This window comes from Astatotilapia calliptera, chromosome 16, assembly GCF_964374335.1.
Source record: "Astatotilapia calliptera chromosome 16, fAstCal68.1, whole genome shotgun sequence".
Taxonomy (NCBI): domain Eukaryota; kingdom Metazoa; phylum Chordata; class Actinopteri; order Cichliformes; family Cichlidae; genus Astatotilapia; species Astatotilapia calliptera.
In genome coordinates, this window is record NC_137437.1 from 16,442,243 (window position 1) to 16,462,856 (window position 20,614).

Sequence of the window (20,614 nt, forward strand, 5' to 3'; positions counted from 1 at the left end):
TGAAAGTCCTCTCCGGAATACCGTCACACTACGCCTATAAAAGGAAATCAATAACTAACGCGGCGAAAGTCTCGCCACCTACTGAGGACAAAGAATATTAAAACACTCGTGGGTTTGGACATTAGAGACTTGCAGCATAAATGTATGAAACACAATCTTATTTGAAATGGGTGATGTTGTAGTTGTTATTGTAAAGGTTCTCAATGACATGTAAGCGCGTGCGCACACACACACGCGCTCCCTCCGCCCGCTCCCACCAATCCAAACACATCCTCCAGCCTCGCGCCGTCACCGGGAGCTGGATCAGCAGGATCAGGACTGCGTCGACGCATATTCCGACATTTCTCTTTGTGCAAACGGACAAATCGTGAACATAACGGCGCTGCTGGACACCGGGAGGACGGTATGGGGGAGCACGCGGCGTTTCTGCTGTTACTCGCGGCGACCTTGACGCTTTCATCCGAGGTGAGTTTAGCGGAGAAACCGCAGCCTGTGGCGGCTAACCGTTACCTGGGCCAGACTCTTATGCCACCGTAGCTGTCAAACACTAACCCCGACACCCCCTCTCCATACGCACACCGTGTTTAATCTTCATAACGACTATTAAAAAATAACATATGCAGATTAGATGGAGTCATAACAACACGGCGTGGCTGCTAATGGATGACATAAGAGCTATTAGAAGGTGCTGCTGCCAAAGATAACGCGATGTAAAGGCTTGTGAGCGGCCCACGCAGCCTTTAATCCTATAAATGGATGTCCTCTGTTTTTAACAGAGGTGAAAATATGCCCTGTGAATCCACCTTAATCGCAGACCTGCAGTGTACACACACAGAGTCGCTGCGCAAAATAAACCACCAAACCAGGAATGTCAGCAATGCTACCGCGGCCTACCGTTAGATGTCAGTGGTTGGTATCTTGGCCCTGTCATGTCGGATGTTATTAATCACGGAGTGTGTTTTTTTTCATTCTTCTACTACTCATTAATGTTTGATTTTTACGTTAAGAGAAGTATTAACAGTTTAACCGCTACGCCTTTCGCCGGGTTATAGCACCGAGAAGGGTGTAGGGAGCTAACGGTGGCTAGCTTTTTTCTAGAAAATGACAACACAGCTGTAAATGTCAAGTCCACTGTTAAATACCTGGACGGATTTAAACCCAGTACCATTCTAGAAAAACAAGAAGGGTTGTGTGTAAATAACCCAGCTGTGTCCGGTGACACCAGCCTTTTATTTATTTATTTATTTTTATATAGCGTAGATAATATCGCGCTGGGCCGCCTGGTCCAGCGGAGCTGCGGGGCGGTGAAACTGCTGAGGAGAATGGAAAAAGGATGCAGCCTTATTAGTTTCACACAAGCAAGATGGCGCCTGCAGCTTGGTGTTCCTCTGATGGACCACAGAGGAATATGTTGCCCAGGACAGCTGGAAAAAAGGATGAATGGGCACCTGTAAATCAATTAGTGCATTTTCCCTCATTGTCACGTTACATTCACGGCGAAGGGGTTGTTTTTCACGCTGCAGGCTCACCAGCCCCTGTGTGTGGTGCAGTGAAAATGTCTCCACAGCAAAATTATGCGGTACACACTATCGACACCATACCCGTGTCTGTCGTGACATTTGAGCTGCATTTGTTTTGTAACGTTGAAATCAGCATTGTGCTGCCTTTTACGCACCAAGCCTCCGGCGATATAGAGATTATAATTTTCCACGAGGTTTGTCACGGTAAGCATACCGAGGATTGTTTTACTCTCTTGCCAGTTTAGTTTACCCCAGCACACACAAGCCTATTATGCTGTAGTGATTTCGCTTTCTCTATTTTTGTTTTATTGTTTGTTTTGTTTTTTTTGTCGTAATGTGAAAATGATATACAAGCCCTGCAGCACCAAAATACATTAAGTTATTTTAGGGTAATCTTGGATTGGTTTACTAGTAACATGCGGCTTTATGAAAAACTGGTTGAGGCTTAAATATGAAAACAGGCAGCGTCACTTTGAAAGACATAAATAAGTAATGGAGTATATGGTAGTGCTGTGATAACGCAAATTTGATATCAATGTGATACCAAGTAAATCAAGGGCCAGTGTTGCCTATACTTTTAACCAGGGAAGGCAGTGTGTCATGATTTATCAGAGTCAGAGAGACTTTATTTATCCCCAAGGGGCAATTAAGATACAACAGAGCAGCATGACGTTTAAGAACGCAAAACTGTTCAGCTGACTGGCCGGTCGACCACACGAGCAGCGACCCAGAAGGAGGAGAACTCCCCCCAGACTGAGCTCCAACAGGAAATCAGTTTGAGAAGGGAGGGGGCGGGAAGCGGGGGGTGGGTCTGTGTCAGTGTACATGCGTACGTGTGCGTGTATGGGCTCAAATTGTGGTTAGAAATATTTTGTACTTGTAAATCAGGATTTGTATGTGTAAAAAGAATTTGTGTGTGCGTAAAAAAAGATTTGTGTGTGGGCTTAGCCAAAAAAATATGTGTGAAACTGCATTCAAGTTGCAAGTTACAAGTATGAATTTTGACCCTATTTTTCTTCTGTTTGTCCAATGTCATGTCAATCACAAATTTAACTATCCAATCAGAGAACAGATGGGTTTGGCTATTGGAGGGGTGCTTTATGGAGCTTCAGGTCCTTGAAGGGAATAAATGCCCTTTTACATGCCAGCAGTGCAGCACAGCGTTTTCCTTCATCACCACCAGAGATGGGCAGTAACGCGTTACTTGTAACGCGTTACTGTAATCTGATTACTTTTTTCAAGTAACGAGTAAAGTAAGGGATTACTATTGCAAAATCGGTAATTAGATTACCGTTACTTTCCCGTAGGAACGCTGCGTTACTGCGTTACTAAAACCGTGATTTTTTTTGCGAGAATGTCTCATGACAGTGACGTAAGCAAGTGCGACGTTGGTGACAGCAGCTGTGTGCAGATCAACAATGGATAATATATCGAGTGCGGGAGAGAGTATGAGCGTGCAGCGTTTAAAGTGTGGAAGTACTGACCTTACTTTGAGTTTGATTCCATAAAAAGTGACAAAAACATTAGCGTCCATCGTGCGTGGGAAGAAAACTTCTTTTTCCAGCGAAAAAAACCCCTAAACTTCCGAGCAAGCACCGAGTAGCTACGACGTGATGGGAAACTCACAGAGACACTCGCGCGGATTCTTCAACTGACCGCAGCACACCTACACCAGGGTAACCCTCCGCCTACCCTGCTCCTGCTTTACAGGTGAAAATAGAGCAAAAGGACTGCTGAGTCTTTGACTTTATTTATTTTCTGCTGTGTTTTACTTGCATCTGTTTGAAAGAGTGAGTGAAAACACAAAAAATATTTAATTTTATGTGCTGGAATGTGTAGAAAATAGGTATAAATGTTAAACTAATTTATTCAAGTCAGAGAATGTTGCATATAATTAAATGTTTTGCTTGATGCATAAAGTTAAAAGATTAAAACTGATAAAACAAGTTAAAAAAAGAGACTTTTGCATTTGATTACATTTTGTATGATGGATTATGTAGAAAAAGTAGAATTGGGCTGAAAGATCTATCACTTTATCACCTCTTCAGGTTGTAAATCGTGTTTTTAAAAAGTAACTAAGTAACTAAGTAACTAAGTAATTAATTACTTTTGAAAATAAGTAATCAGTAAAGTAACGGGATTACTTTTTGGGGGGAGTAATCAGTAATTAGTTACTGATTACTTTTTTCAAGTAACTTGACCACACTGATCACCACGAAGGAAAACAGTCTGTGGTGGTCCGAGTTTTGTGTCACAGGTTTACGTGCTTAATACAGGGACCTCCAGAGCCTTTTCAACAGCGTCAGAGTCAGAGATAGAAACGACAAGGAGCAGGTGCATCTAGTACAGGTAGAGCTGCTGCAAAAACCCACAGAGCTCAGCAGCCGGGTCAGCCCTGACTTTGTGTTAAACTCATCCTAAAGTAATAATGGTATTTCTAACCACTGATATACCACAACTTTATCCTTTCAACAGCTACTGAAAGTTAGGGGACCTAGCTTCTATCGGATATTTACATAGAGATCCTCTAGCTTCCAACTGTATTACCCTTCAAGGACCTGCAGTTCAAAAAAGTGCCCCTCTGACAGACAAACCCATCTATTCTCTGATTGGATAGTTAAATTTGTGATTGACATGACATTGACCAACCAGATGAAAGGAAGAAAAATAGGGTCAAAATTCGTACTTGTAACTTGAAACAAATCTTTTTTACGCACGCACAAATTCTTTTTACATATACAAATCCTGATTTAAAAGTACAAAATATTTATGACCACAATTTGAGCCCATATGCGTGTGTGTGTGTTTTCTCCGTGTTCAGCCGAGAGAAAGTCTCCCTTTACTCGATTAGGCAAAAGTCCACAATCTTTGGTCAACACGGGTGGCCTTGAAGAAGGTGGGAGAAAGTCACAAAAACAGTTTTGTTATCTAAGGGAGAATTTTGTTATTCCTATCAGCTTTTGCCTTGAGCATCCAGCTGGTGCCAGGGGGCAGAATGAGGTGAGATGGTAGTTGTTTTGGTCAGTGCGAACAAACTGCATCCAATTTTGCAGTTGGTCTAATGTCCATCACTGGCCACCAGGTCTCTCAATTCCCGTTGCAGTGTCACCTCAAGATCTTATCCATATTGCAGAGCCATGAGCTTCTCCAAGATCTTATCCATGTTGCGTTCAGTAAACACAGTCTGAGTACTCACAGCCCTGCCCATTGTCTATCATGTTGGCCAGCCTTATGGGAAACGTCTCCGCAGGACAATCGGGCTCTCCCAAGCCCCGGCTTCTCACCGAGAAGAGGTTGCTTTATGATCTAAAGCATCATCAATCTGCAAATTGTACAATGCAATACAGTTTTATGTGTATAGCAAATTTAAAATCAGAGGTACACCAAAGTGCTTCACAAAATCCAGTAAAAGTACCGGTAGTAGCAAAATGCAAATAAGCTAGCAGGTAGAAAGCATTGATTAATTAAGCATACAAGGTAAGCAGATATCAAAATAAAACTTCAAAGGTAAAATCAATACAAAACATTGTTCAACAAAACAGAAGAAAAGGGGTTCCATGAGAGTATACTTACAAGAAGCGTACTCTAGATAGCCAGGAAGGCTAAACCAAATAGATACGTTTTCAATTGAGATTTAAAAGTCTGGATCGAATCAGACACACAAATAGCTTGTGGGAGATTGTTCCAGATGTTAGGTGCAACTGGAGCGAAAGCACGGTCACCTCTGGTCTTTAGCTGTGACCTAGGTTGCACCAAGAGCAATAAGCCTGTTGATCTCAGTGCTCTCCTGGGAATATAGAGGCTGAGAAGATCAGTAAGGTAGCTAGGTGCAATATTTTTTATGATTTTAAAAGTAAGCAATAAGATTTTAAAATCAATGCGATATTTAATGGGAAGCCATTGTAGGTCAAAGAGAATTGGGGTAATAGACTCAAACCTACCAGTTCCATTTAAGAGGCGTGCCGCAGCATTTTGAGAAAGTTGCAGTCTATGTAGAAGGGCAGATTGGAGACCAGTGTATAGGGAGTTGCAGTAGTCTAATCTAGATGTGACAAAGGCATGAATATGTTTTTCAAGATCCTCATGTGGTAAGTATGGCTTGGCTTTAGAGATTAGACCTAGTTGGTAAAAACTAGGTTTAACTACAGAGGACACAAGAAGGTTTTTGAACACATTTTGATGACCACTAAATCATGATTTTCACAGCTTTCAGCTTTTCATGTAGTTTGAGACTGCTTTTTTGGGGTGAGACCTGGAATGCACATCTGCCCCTCTCTGAAGTGCTTTGGGTGAACTTCTGTTGTTTAAACGTGCTATAAGCTGGAATAAAGTAAATGTGACAGTCAACACAAAAAGTTTCAGACATTTTTTAAAATTAATATTTGAGCTTTATTCTTACATTTCCAAAAGAAAATATTTTTTTAACACAATTCAGTGGGCTGTATACTGAACTCGGAGGGTAGAAACAAAGTATCGATCCTATTGCGCTCGTATCGATCCAATACTAGTACCAGCGTTAGTATTGATGCTACAGATATTTGGAGCGAGACACCCACCTAGTATATGGGGTGAATAGCTATGAGTGGAATGATGTGCCCTTCAGCAGATATTAAACCACACACATCCTCAGTTGATATGCCCCAAGAAGATGTAATTAGAAATATAAATAAGTGAGTAATTGGGTAACATAATGCAGACCAGGCAGAACAGCTACTAGAAACAATGGGTTATGACATGCATATTCACAGGAGTCTAATTATGTGCTGTTATTCACAGGCAAACGCATCATAATGTCAGAATTAGTCATTTAATAATTGGCAACAGTTGGCTCAGAGGCTAGCGTTTTGTCAGTGTGCACCATCAGCTTTTTTGTGTTATCTGCCAGAAAATCAAGGCCTCACAAAGGCGAAAACACATAGAGACTTCCACCAATTGTGTCCCAAACAAAAAGGATGGAAAAATATGCTGATAGCAGTATCCTATGAAATCGACTGCCAAACCCGGTTCTATGGAAAGACATTATTTATACCTTATGGGGGTTTTTTCGTAGCTAGAATTTAATACCTTGTAGATTACTTTTATTTTCCCTTCTGAACACTCCCATTGTACTTTAACTAATGGAGTAAAGCCAGACTTGACAGACAGATTAAGAAAACAAAAAATGTGCTGTTCTATGGCAGTAGTATTGTTGAGGAATTTAAAAGCATTCATCTTTATGACTTACTAATCTCACTACTTTATATTTGAAGTATGCAGTAGAATGACTTCAGAGGAACTTGGTACATACAGTATAAGCTGCATGATGAGATATTTATGGATAAGCTATACTTTAGGGAGTTTGGTAGTTTTCGTTATTGTTCTGTTTTATACTTTTTCTCTGTCCAGGTGCCAGATGATGACTCGGTGGGTTTGCTAACCGAGCCCCAGGTGGCCATGTTCTGCGGGAAGCTCAACATGCACATCAATGTGCAGAGCGGCAAATGGGAGTCCGACCCTTCTGGTACCAAGAGCTGCATTGGCACCAAGGAGGGCATCCTGCAGTACTGCCAGGAGGTATTTCAACCGAGTAAAACAGCACTGCAGAGAGAGAGAGGTATGAAGTATTGCAGCAATAACATTCAAATCTCCCATGTTTGCACAGGTGTACCCAGAGCTGCAGATTACAAATGTTGTGGAGGCCAACCAGCCTGTCAGTATCTCCAACTGGTGCAAGAAGGACCGCAGGCAATGCCGCAGTCATGCACATATTGTGGTGCCACACCGCTGTCTGGGTGAGCTTGTTTTAGTCCCTTTGTTACTGAGTGTGTTTATGCATGGTTGCATCTTTAAAAGTGTACAATACATGCAAAAAGGTGTATTTCTGTTGCAGTAGGAGAGTTTGTGAGTGACGCCCTGCTCGTTCCCGACAAGTGTAAGTTTCTGCACCAGGAGCGTATGGATCAATGCGAGAGCCACCTGTACTGGCACACTGTAGCCAAAGAGGTGAGGAGGGTGGCTTTTTGTGTCTGTTTGCTTCCCTCATTGTCCTTCTGTTTCTGTGGTAGCGCCACTGTATGACTCAGTGCTGTCAGCCTTCCCTGGCACTTTCTTCTGAGTTATTCTTGCCCTTTTCTGTGCTGTTTATATTCAGTAAGCCATAGTTCAGGTTTCTGGGTTTGCCGCAATTAGCTCTCATAAGGATTAAACCGATTGAACATTATGGTGTTTGATTTTGGATGCTGTGTGCTGTTAAAATTAGTACTGCGGAGACCGCTCCATGAATCTCCACGACTATGGGATGCTGCTGCCATGTGGTATAGACCGTTTTCGAGGGGTGGAGTTTGTGTGCTGCCCGGCCTGGGCTGAACGGGAGTCAGACAGCGCACAGCTTCAGGGGGAGGAATCCGATGTGTGGTGGGGCGGAGCTGAGAGCGAATACTCTGATAACAGGTACGATCACAGGTGGACTTTGACTCGTTTCTGTGCACGCCTGTTGATACAAAGGCTGAACCACCCGTTCTGACCGCAGCATGACCCGCCCAACGGACATACAGCTGGCCGCCAGGGAGGATGACGAGGATGTGGAAGAAGAGGTGGAAACGTTTGAAAGGGATGACAACGGGGATGGAGAAGAAGATGACGAGGAAGTCGATATGACGGATGACCGAGATGGCGATGAGCCCAACGCTAGCATCGCCATGACAACAACGACAACCACCACCACTGAGTCAGTTGAAGAGGTCGTTAGAGGTGAGAAATGAAGCAGTTCTGCCCTCTTCTCACTCTCCTTAAGTTTTTTTGTTTGTTTGTTTTTTGTTCATGGTTTGATTTCCATCATGTGTCGCTATGTTGAGTTACTTCTGTCTCCCATAAAATTCCAAACCTCACCTTTTGCATTCATGTTTAATTTGCCTATGTGTACATGTCTCAGCGGTTTGTTGGGCTCGTGCTGAGTCAGGCCCATGTCACGCCATGCTGGAGCGTTGGTACTTCATGCCTGAGACGGGCCGCTGCGCCCCCTTCTTGTTTGGGGGCTGTGGGGGCAACAGGAATAACTTTGAGTCGGAGGAGTACTGCCTCGCTGTCTGCAGCAGCTCGTGTAAGTCCCGGGACTGAAGCTACAATCTGAAGTGTCCACATCAGGAGCCTGATTCCTGTCCTCAGGCTGCTACAGACTGTTTCTCTGGCTCGCTCGTTCTTTCTGTCTCTCACTGACCTTATCGTCTGAGGCCTGTTAACCTTTCAGAGCACTGACAACTGGCTGTAGTTTCATTCATTTCATCATTTTTTCCATCAAGATAGAAACTGTATTTGTAACTGTAAGAAAAAAGAGGGCCACAACATTACAAGGCTGTGAGCAAACCTAGTTCAAAAGGACCAAATCATTGTTAGTTCTACCTGAGGAGAAAAATCTTTCAAAAGTCAAAAGTGAAAATGTGGCACACATACAGTGTACCAAATAACTGCTGACACTCTGGGGAATATTGCTCATTTTGTTTTTTAGGTAAAAAGAGAACCCCCCCCCCTAACTCTAACATTAACCCTCTCAGGCTCAAATTAAACCTTTTGTTGCTAATGCACAACCAAGTCCTGCAGTGGTACTTCTGAGTAGAGATGGCACGATACCACTTTTTTATGTCCGATACCGATACCGATATCATAAATTTGGATATCTGCCGATACCGATATGAATCCGATACAGTGTTTTTTAATCAACAAAACTGTTTTTTTTTAATATCTTGCTGCATTTTGTATAAGTTCATACTCAAGTTTAAAACAACAACTACACTAAAGCTATTCTGTTATACCTATATGCAAAAAAAAAATATTTCATAGTTCAGCAATACTGATCAATCTAATAAACTTAAACCTACACCATCCTCCCTATTCTGGTATTTTAAAGAGTACTTAGCGTAAATATTAAGCAACCTAACTAATAGGGTTCCAACTCCCAGCAACAACAAAAATAAATAAATAAAAAATAGGGAATCACCCCTAACGCTCCACCTCATGATGCTTAATCGACGTAATCAACCTTAATTTGATGCAGTGTGAAAAAAAAGCACAGAAATCAATTATTTTTCAAGAAATATTAAATAGATTCAACATCTTTCTTCAACAAAATTGCAGACTGCACAGATGGTACCTTCCCAAAGGTACCATCTGTGCAGTCTGTACAGATGGTACCTTCCCAAAGGTACTATAGTACTTTTTCCTTCCCAAAGGAAAAAGTACTATAGCTTACTAGGGTATATATATTAGACTTAATAGTCACTATATACAGTAATTGACTTCTATTCATTTTACATCAAATTAAAACTTTGGGTGTAAGATTCGGATAATTATTTATTAAAAGCTAGACATTTTAAATGAGAATAAGAAAGAAAAGTATGTCTTTGTGCCCCCTTTTCCCTGTTAATGCCCTATCGGCCCCCCTGGCTAAACTTTGCTAGATCCGCCCCTGCACAGTTACCAGCCGTCAGCTACGTAGAAAAAGATCCTCGAGTAGAAAGTAATAATAAATAAATTCTAACAACAGCTGATCAAGCTTAAACGTGCTGCTGTTGTTCAGCCGCTGGTTTCCTCTTTCTGGTGCAAAGTGGGCCAAAAACAAACCAGAGAGACGGACTCGCGACAGAAAAGCCGATCAGCTGATCGTTAAGCAGTTTCATGATTGAAGTAGCAGCAAGAAGAGGCAGTCGCTCCATATATCGCTTGTTAAGCTTAACGCAGGAATGCTTTACAAACATTCAGAGATGGACTTACACACTTGCTTTACTTCTCTCGGGGATAACTTTGTCGGAGATGAAATGCCGGGTTGCTAGCGAAGCTCCACATGCTATCCAGACCACCGACAGGTCCCGCATGCCACAGCCGCTCTATCACGTGATGCATACTGCTCCGACGTGCTAACGTTCTGAGGTGAGTTACGGCGTGTTGAAAGTTTTGTGAGGTGCTTTCGTGATATTTAATGGATCGGATTACATTTTTTATTTTTCTCCGATATCCGATCCAGTAATTTAGGTCAGTATCGGACCGATACCGATACGTAATATCGGATCGGTCCATCTCTACTTCTGAGTAAAAAAAACTCATAAAATATGTATGTGGGGTAATCAGATTGTTAGTTGCAAATCGGCAACGCCTGCCTCGAGAGAGTTTAGCTGCTGCCTTTGTTATAGATTTCACTGTAGCACACGAGGTTCAAACACAGCGTTAAACAAACACATGTGGGGTTTTTGGCTAAGAGTGCAGCTCAAATGTTTACATAATTTTCAATAACATTCTTTTGTGTTCTTAACAGGTGTAGCTTGCACAATAGTGTACTCACCCTGTGGTAGCTCGATGTTGAAATACATCTTTGCTGGCGTTAACAACAGATAACGTGGCATGTAGATTTATTTTATTTATTTTTTTTGGAAATCCTATTTTCCTAGTTAGTTTTAATGTGTGAAATCCTACAAATCAAACTAATTTGCATTGAAAAGTGACTTTAACATTATATAAGTAATATTGTTAACGTGTCAGCAGGCTTCACAGATCTGTGATTTCACTGCTTCTTTGCAATTCAGATACCTCTTTATGAGAACTCCCTTATAAGTCAAACCCACATATGAAATATGAAAAAAATAAATTTCATTATTTAAATAGGCTGATTACTCCCTGAAACCTCTGGACACTGTGGGTTTAAGCAAATCACTAAAACAGGGTTAATTCTGCTTAATTAGAATGATAAACGAGGGATTAAATGAAGATAAACTGCAGTTTTATTAGTGCGTGACTCAGTGCCAGCAGTGTTCTGTTTTTGTTTTTTTTGTTTAGTTTAGTTTTTTAAATCCTACTGGCCAACGGGAGAGTTTCCATGGTGCAGAGTGGCCATGACACAGTCGTTCACCTCCAAACCATTTAATCACTCATTGAATCATTTCTAACCCGCACCGCCGTCATAACAGTGTGAAGACCCAACGGTGAATGCCACCTTGTGTCTGCATGCGTTTCTATACCCGTGTGTGTCTGCATGCTTCACACTGCAGTGTGTGTTTGTAAAAGAAAAAAAAAATTGTGCCTGCAGCTCTGTAGTAGTGAAGATTCCATCGGTGTGTCTTAACCAGATGTGTGTTGGTGGTGTGTGTGGAAAAAGGGAATGCACTCTTTTAAGTTTTAAGCTGGTTTCCGTTTCCTCACGGCGAAATCATCAGCGATACAGTCGGCCCTCATCCTGACTGAGCAGTCCTTATCTCCATGGTCCCACATTCAACAGACACACAAAACTGTGGGAAACACTTCACTTTCTGTCCCCTGAAATCCTGCTTATCTCTTATGTAAATATTTACATAGAATTTCCATTAATTTTCTGTGTGTACCTAATCTCTCAAGTCCCTAACCCACCCTTTCATCAAACAAGTGGAATTGTTTATAACTGAATGCATTGTGGGTTTCCAGCTGACCGATTTCAGTGTTTTTCCTGCATTTAAACATCTGTCTATCTCTGTTCTGCACCTCAGTTTGCTTTCAACTGCTCTGTGTTTAATTCCCATCTCCCCGTACTCTCATCCAGTACCAACAATGGCCCCCAGTCCTCCAGATGCTGTGGATCGCTACCTGGAATCACCCGGTGACGACAGCGAACACACAGACTTCCAGAAGGCCAAAGAAAGCCTGGAAGCCAAACACCGTGAAAAGATGTCCCAGGTGTGTGTTTGTGTGTTTTCTTATCGTAAGCATTCCTCTCAATGTGATGTAGACCAGCGGTCTCCAACCTTTTTTCGCGCCACGGACCGGTTTATGCCCGACAATATTTTCACGGACCGGCCTTTAAGGTGTCGCGGATAAATACAACAAAATAAAACTAGTACCGGTACCGAAAAAAAAAAAAAAGATGACACACGTAAAAAGACCCAGGAAAACCGAGTTAACGATAAAAACAATAACAAAATAACGCTGAAAACCGATTAAAACCCTGAAAACCATACATTTCACACCTGAGCCTCAACTCTCGCGGCCCGGTACCAAATGACTCACGGACCGGTCCGAGGCCCGGGGGTTGGGGACCGCTGATGTAGACCATGACAGAAGCTTAAACGTCTTGCTTTTTCTTTCAATCTGACACTTCAGGTTATGAAGGAGTGGGAGGAGGCTGAGAGGCAGGCCAAGAATCTGCCTCGTGCAGACAAGAAAGCAGTCATCCAGGTAGGAATCAGGCCACAGTGTCTGCTGTAAATGTCTAATTGCCAAAAAGAGTTACATTACATACATATACATTACATAACTGAGATTTATATTATCCAGGACAAATTTGGCAAAAGTTGAAGAGAAATAGAATTTAGAGTTTCTTGGTTACGGGTGCATTTATAAGGGAGATTACATTTAAAGCCAGTTAAGTGAGTTATTATATCTTAATTAACCCTAATGAATTGAATGGATTTAAATGTCCATGGAGTTTGCGATGGGGAGCTAAAAATAAGATTTAATAATTGTAATTGACGATGTGTCAGCTGATATTCTGAAAAGGGTCAGCGAGAGGTTAAACTTACACTTGAGCAGTAAAAGGACGATGGGGTGCTGTCGTCATCCCGATGGGTGGCTGGGCGAGCAGCATGGACATCCAAGTTTATGAACAAGACAATTCAAGAATGAGGCAACGTAAAATTTGAAAATTGATACCATATGTGCATCTACTAAAATACTTGACCTCAAGGTCCACATGTCAAGTCTTCTGAAAATCTTGTAAATGTGATAACTCAAGAAGGCTGAGGAGTAGCATTGGAGGTCGTCAGTATTTTTAACCCTGTAGAATACATTTCAGATAAATAAATGATGATGGCCAATATCAGCCTGTGATACTTGTTAGCCAATATATCTGTCAGGCCTGAGGTTGAAAGTGTATCATTGTATTTAATGGTGGAAATAAGACAGACCTCTTCTTTCCAAACACATGTTTCTACCGTAATGCAGTGTGGGTATTTGTTCATATACCGACTGTGTAAAAAGTACTGTATCTGCAGCACTTCCAGATAAAGGTGGAGGCTTTGGAGCAGGAGGCAGCGGGGGAGAGGCAGCAGCTGGTGGAAACCCACATGGCCCGGGTGGAAGCTCTGCTGAACAGCCGCCGACGCCGGGCTCTCGAAAATTACCTAAGCGCCCTGCAGGCCAATCCTCCACGGGTACGTGCACGTCCCCACACACCTAACAACATCCTAATAACAGGAACGCTACATTGATTTAATACTCTAAATTGGTGCCAAACAGTTTCGATCAATGAGTCTTTTGAGGTTGTTTATCAGCAAGGCGCACATGTTTAAGAAGCGTATCCAACGTGTTATAATTCCACTTATTACATAACCCTGTGCCACCACCAGCCCCGTCAAGTTTTGAGCCTGCTGAAAAAGTACATCCGCGCAGAGCAAAAGGACAGGCAGCACACGCTGAAGCATTATGAGCATGTCCGCACAGTCGATCCCAAGAAGGCTGCTCAGATCCGCCCTCAGGTATCTGGATCAAACAGTCAAAGTCTTTAAGCATCATAAAAATAAGTTACGGCTTTTAAAATAGACACAATCACAAAGTGGGTTTTTTTCTCATCTCCAGGTGTTGACTCATCTTCGTGTCATTGATGAGAGGATGAATCAGTCGTTGGGTCTGCTCTACAAGGTGCCAAGTGTGGCAAATGAGATCCAAAACCAAGTCGGTATGTGTTTATTCATGTCTTATTCTTAAAAGTCAAAGGTTGAGGACACTCATCACAGTAAATCCCCGAAACATCTATTACTGAGAATTCATCCAAATGTCATTTGTAGCTTCCAGTGCCTCACTGGTTTTAGGCAGTTGGTATTAAAATTAGGTCATAGGTTGCGAAATCTATGAAAGTATTCTTGTTGTTTTATTCACATGCTAAACGCGATTGCTCACTCAGCAAGAGGTACAAGTGCTCAGCAGACATAAAGGGATTATTTTGACAGTCCTATTAAATGGCTGTTTTGTTGCCTTCAGAATGGGAAAAACCTTCCACCTGTCAGCACTTGTCTTACTTGGCATATAATAATAATGGGTGGATGACTGGATATGTAAAGCGCTTTGGGGTCCTTAGGGACTAGTAAAAGCGCTATATAAATACAGGCCATTTGCCATTTACCATTACCATAATAGCATGTTTGTTTAATTGTTGTGAAAGCCGATGACTAAAGTTTTTCACTTATATTTTATGTTGTTTGTTTGTTTGGTTTGTTTGACGGGGCAGTTTACCTGCTGGGAGAAAGTCTTTCTCAATTCGTTCCTAAGGCATGCTGTTCAGGCATGGGTCAAAGGGACCATGCTTGAACAGAATGTAATATTAAAAAGAAATAAAGGCGAGCATGGTTCATCGAAAGACTGATAGCTTAGTTTTGATTTGCGTTTTAACCAAGAAAGGTGAAGCAGAGGAGATCTCATGTAGATATGCCAGTTACAGCATGAGGTGTGTACCAACTCCTACAGATTATATGTAACTGCAAAAGCCTGTATTTGACAATGGCAGAAATATGAATATGCCTTTCAACATTAGTGTAGGGCAAAGCATAAGTCCAGCCACAGTGACAGTAATATTCAACGGACAGAGTCTCAGCTCATAAAAGAGAGTGGAAAAAGTCAGATAATAAATGTTGCATCTTTCATCGGGTTTTTTGCAGTTCCCCTGTTTCACCGTTGTAGTCCACTACAGATGGCTACATATCGAATCAGACCAGTTTTGGCCGTTATTAAGAAAACAAGTGTAATTGCGTTCATCAAAAAAAGTGTGGGAAGCTTGTCTTTTAGGCCCCAAGGTCCCAAGATTCATTCCCTCTACCTGTCCCAAAGGGTCATGCGGAATTTGGAATTTCCTCCTGAAATAAGTGAGAATCAACTAAAACTTGAGGGACTGCTCTAACTTCATGAATTTAAGGCAATTTTTAAATTCCTCGGATGCAAATGTTTCGCCTGAGTATTATTACCTTTGTTTCCAGCATTATCCAGTTACTTTTACTGAGGTATTCATTTTTTATTGACAACAAAGTTTATAAATTTTGGTTGTTTCTCTGTTTTTATGTATGTTTATTTTCTAATTGCATGTACTTAACTGTTGTTATGTATGTGCTGCTACTTTGGGCAGCATATGTAAAAAGAGATTCTGAGATCTTATGTTGTCCTGATTAAATAGAAAACTTGAGATTATACAATCTGTGTTATGCAACAACCATCCAAACCACACTTATTCAGTACCCTTTAACTCCCTGTAGTGTGAATTAAAGCGATGCTTTTAACATGTGTTTGAAGTCCACTGATTACAGGACACTAAAACACTGATAATGCAGTTTCATTCCGCCATGATTACTTTCACCACTTTAGGCTATTGTGTAGCCTTGATTTGTTTTTCCCTCTAACCGCCACATTCCTTTCTCGGATTTGTCATCACTTAACCATCTGCTTCATTCTCATTTTGTTCCTTTTCTTTGTAGCAATTATAATGCAGCGAGTTCAGGCGGAGCTGTTTCAGCAAGTCTCTTCACTGCAGAGCGATGGTCGGGTGAGTCAAGTTGCACCAACTCACAAATGCAAAGTCTTCTTTGTGAACGTGGACATTCTGGCATAAATATTGGAATCACATAGACTGACATGACAAAACAAAGTCACTGTAACCACTGACGTGATGGGAGTAGTGTAATTAAAGCGATTAACAAAGAAAATGATGTTGTGATACTGCGCCTGTTTAAATGAGGTTTTATTAGTGATCTTTTCCACATAGACATCATAATTTGATCGGGTTATAAATAAAAAGCCACCCAAACGCCACGTATCCTGATTAACATTCCTCTGTGTTTGCAGATGGATGGCAGGGTGAGTTATGGCAACGACGCTCTGATGCCTGATCAGGCCTACAGCTCGGCTCCTATGGACCCTGGCCTGGATGGGCTGGGGTTCATTCACCCTGAGAGCTTCAATCAGCCCAACACAGAGAACCATGGTAACACACACTACATTTTGTGACATAAATTGAATTTTATTAACTTTTAAAAAATGTGGTTTGATATTGAATATTTTTGTTACACGCTGTATTTCTGTAGTTGAACCCGTCGATGCTCGTCCAATTCCAGACAGAGGACTCCCCACACGGCCTGGTATGTATGTGAAGTCCAAACGGAAACACAAGTACATACTTACATCCTCACTCGTATACATTTACTGCATATTAAGGACAGGTTTCAAAATTCAGGTCGTTTCTAACATTGCACTTGCCAGACCTCATGCTAAGAGTCAGTCGAAACAGCAGCACAGGTGCAACTTGTGCTCCTCTTAAGCAGATGAGAGAAGGAGACTGAAGAGAGAAACCTCAGGGAGTATGAACATAATATAACACTGGCTATATTCAGTTTCACTCAATTCCTGTTATTTAATAAGCACCAGTTCAACAACAGTTGTTATAAGGTGCTTTATACTATATGAAAAAGAGCCTAATATATTAGAGAGAATCCCCTGTGAGGACACACATGATGAAGAGACCTCTGGCAGAACCAGGCTAAAGGAGGGGGAAGCGTTCTGGCACGATTGGTTTGGGGATGAGGGAAATGAGAGGAGGAAGAAGAGTGGCGTCTAAAAGCATCAGGAGCGAAAAGCTAACCTTAAATGAGTGATTTTAAACTGTTAGTTGGAGAGCTGAAAGACAGCAATAAGTTATTACAGTTTCCTGAGTCTTTATAATTCCACTAAAGCTTTCAGGCTTTCTTTAATATTAGGTTGTAGCCTTTTTGATCCTTTTGGAAAAAAAAACATTTAGTGTTTGATAGAGAAGTGTCTCATAGATAAACATAAGTGAGCTCCATAACGGCAGCGACATCATCACCAAGAATCGGAGCACCACAGTGTGACAGGAGACTCACACCTAATGATGGTGGGATCATGAGGTGAGAAGAATATCTGAGAAATTTTTAAAAAGGTGGTACCCTGTATTCCTGACATTATGGTAGTAACTCATATTTCCCATAAAGAGGGTGAGACAGAGTAGACCGTGACTCACATGCTGTGGTGCTGATTGTGGTTTTGCAGTCTTACTGCACACATGTTCTCATAACACTAAACACACACAAACAAGATACTGGGCAGTAAAGTGATTGAAATACTCTACAATGTTACATTAATAAGTGGTGTGCATATGTCCATATCAGTGTTGCAACATCTGCACAAAGCTGTTGTAATCCTTTCCTGTAAATGATTTGTATTTGAATCACACGCAAGTTTTCTATCAGTTGCTGTTGGTGAAGGATTAATGATTATAATTGGATAATAGCAGTTGACACTTATGCCAAATAAAAACATCTCAAAATTACAAGGCAGGTCTATATCCAGTTTCGAGATTCATTTGAGATGTGGTTGGCTCCTGGGTTTCGATGAGACTCTTTTAAGTGTCCTTTGATCCACCAAAAATTGTTCAACTACTTGATAGATTAATACGGGGGCAAATAATCCCACGTACTCTGAGGACTTTACAGGAATCCAGTGTCAAATGAAATCACCTCCTCCCGCTGTTTGTGTATTAAAAGACAGTTTGGGGTTTTATTTCACCTCTAAATGTCTTTCTACTGCTTCATTTCCTATAAGACTAAGGATAAGAATCTTTTTTTTTTTTTTTTTTTTTAATCCCAGAGGGAAATTCATATGTCTTAAATAGCTCATCTGCTATTTGGATGAGAATTAAAAGGTCGATGGCTGTGGGTGCAAATGATTTTCTGTTTCTCTCTGTTTTAGGAGAGATGCAGAAATCCATGTGCTCGATTTCTGGGATTAATTTGGGTGATTGATTCTGTGGTTTCAGTGTCTGCCCTGAAGCCGGAGGAGATGCCAGAAGTGCGGATGGACACTGAAGAGAGGCAGAGTGCTGGATATGAAGTTTATCATGAAAAACTGGTAGGAAAACCCAGCAAACCCAGTCATCAAATATCATCTCCTTCAGGGATTTATGACTGACTTACTATTATTATTTTCTTTAATGTCAGGTGTTTTTCGCTAATGACGCTGGATCCAATAAAGGCGCCATTATCGGGCTGATGGTTGGTGGGGTGGTCATAGCAACAGTCATTGTCATTACCTTGGTGATGCTGAGGAAGAAACAGTACACTTCAATTCACCACGGCGTGATCGAGGTAAAAGGCTCACCAGTTTGTGCTCATAGATCAAACACGGTTCGCGTGTTAGTAACTCCTCATCCTCTTGTCCAAAGGTGGATGCAGCTGTGACGCCAGAGGAGCGTCACCTGGCCAAGATGCAGCAGAACGGCTACGAGAATCCCACCTACAAATTCTTCGAGCAGATGCAGAACTAAAAAGCTGCACAACAACATTTCCCCCACAGTGTCAGCCTGCGCTCTGTTCCATTCAGCTCCTTTGCCCTCAGCCCCAGCACCTTCAGCGCCCTGTTCAGGAGGTGAAGGGTGCGAGGATGACTGCATAGCCTGGTTTGTGTCTTTGAAAGTAAGGAAAGGAGACATTTTTGTCAGGGGTTTGGGCCAAAGAAAACTGATATGGAACAAAGCCTCCTTAAATCCCTTGATTGTACAGAGCTAAGCATTACCCAGCAGCCCGGTTAGACAAAGGTATCCTGTTACACCTACACATTTCAGTCAGCCCCTGGAGTTCTCATAGCATTTGTACTGGAAAACCCCTCGTCGACTGTTTATACGACATCACGGCAGTAAGACACCCACAGCCGAAACTTGTAATTTACCAATTACTCCCTCACTGCTCCTCAAACCGGTCCGACGAGAGCTCTCAGAGCGACCCGTCGCACGAATAGTGTTTCAGGTTTATTTTTCAAAAAATGAGAAAAAAATGAAGAAAAAAATACATAAATATATACAATCAAAAATATGTAAAAGCAGGAAAACATTTTTTTTTTAAACGTGTAATATATTAAGACAGAGATTAGCTGTAAGTATATGTAGTGCATGGCAATATTGATGACTGATTAAAAGTATACTGTATGTGAAGGTCCTCAGGACGAGGAGGGGGAGGGGGGGGGGGGGGTCCTCTCCCTAGATATTTTAGAAGGATTGTACATTTCTGGCGTCTTCTTTGTGACATGAAGAAAAAAACGAGTATTCAGAATCCGGTCTGCTTTGTCGTCACAGACTTGCTTTAACTGAATCTTGGCTCTTTATTGCTCATCTCCATGCTTCACTGTTGTGTTAGCTGCATGGGCAGAAAAAAAAGCTCTATGTATGTAATATATGAAGTGTAATAGTATCCGAAAGGAAGATGATTGTGTTACTTGTTTGCGTTCTATGCACTCTTGTCATTTTTGGGAGTTTTGATTATTGCCACCAAATATTGCTGTTACAGTCTCTGATGCCAACTGTCGCTGCACTTTGGATTTTTCTTAGAAAGAGGCTCGAGGTTCAAACCTTTTAAGATGGAAAGTTTTTATGAAAGCCTATCATTCCACTGTCTTTGCTGTAAATAATTCAGATGACGACACCTTCCTTCACTTCCATTCCCACTTCCAGTCATTTCTTTCCCAACCCCCCTTCCCTCATGTTTATCCTCTCCTTCTTGCTGTGTCAGCAATATTGTACATTGCGGCACTTTGGGACGTCGTATGTGAGCATTTCATAAATAGGACTGTTTGGGCGTGGGGAAATCAGACATTTTCTCCTCTGTGGACACATTCCTCCACCAAATGTCACATTCTATTTTTCTACATCACCAATGTATACGTGTACAGCGCTTCTGTTTGTCCTGTGCTCAATATTTCAGCTCCTGTCGAATCTGTAACTTATTAGGAGGAAACATGGCCCTCTCTCTAAATTATTAACCATGAATGTGACATATTGTGCATTTCTATGAGAAATACAACACATATCGCCTGCACATTGCACCCACACGTGGATAGACACTGACTGAAGCTCTTAATCAGGCCAATGTTTCAATTTGTATTGATGCTCACTCTGGGTATCTTTGGAGCCTAGTGATGAAACAAACTCTTTGTCCCTCTGCTCATTGATTCAGTGACCTTTCTCTGTGTGTAGTTAAATGAACAATTTGCTTAGAAAAAGCTTTCTACACTCACTATACCATCAATAAAATTTTGAATGTACATAGAAGCATTTGGGT

General features: G+C 41.6%; 1 protein-coding gene across 3 annotated transcripts; it reads left to right on the plus strand.

Annotated features, from left to right (window-relative positions):
* Positions 1-56: 56 nt before the first annotated feature.
* Positions 57-20,604, plus strand: LOC113007350 (amyloid-beta A4 protein-like). Of its 3 annotated transcripts, none has more exons than XM_026143797.2 (18): positions 57-465; positions 6,906-7,073; positions 7,162-7,291; positions 7,390-7,502; positions 7,759-7,949; positions 8,029-8,249; positions 8,431-8,598; positions 12,058-12,191; positions 12,615-12,689; positions 13,505-13,663; positions 13,859-13,987; positions 14,088-14,187; positions 15,971-16,038; positions 16,338-16,476; positions 16,577-16,630; positions 18,322-18,413; positions 18,503-18,649; positions 18,727-20,604. In XM_026143797.2, the coding sequence occupies exons 1-18, from the start codon at positions 406-408 to the stop codon at positions 18,826-18,828; spliced, it is 2,250 nt and encodes a 749-aa protein (XP_025999582.2). In that variant the 5' UTR covers positions 57-405; the 3' UTR covers positions 18,829-20,604. The 3 variants fall into 3 exon arrangements, with proteins under 3 accessions (XP_025999582.2, XP_080146957.1, XP_025999585.2); XM_080290831.1 differs by having other exon boundaries at positions 264-465; positions 7,393-7,502; XM_026143800.2 differs by lacking the exon at positions 8,431-8,598 and having other exon boundaries at positions 264-465.
* The last annotated feature ends 10 nt before the right edge of the window (positions 20,605-20,614 follow it).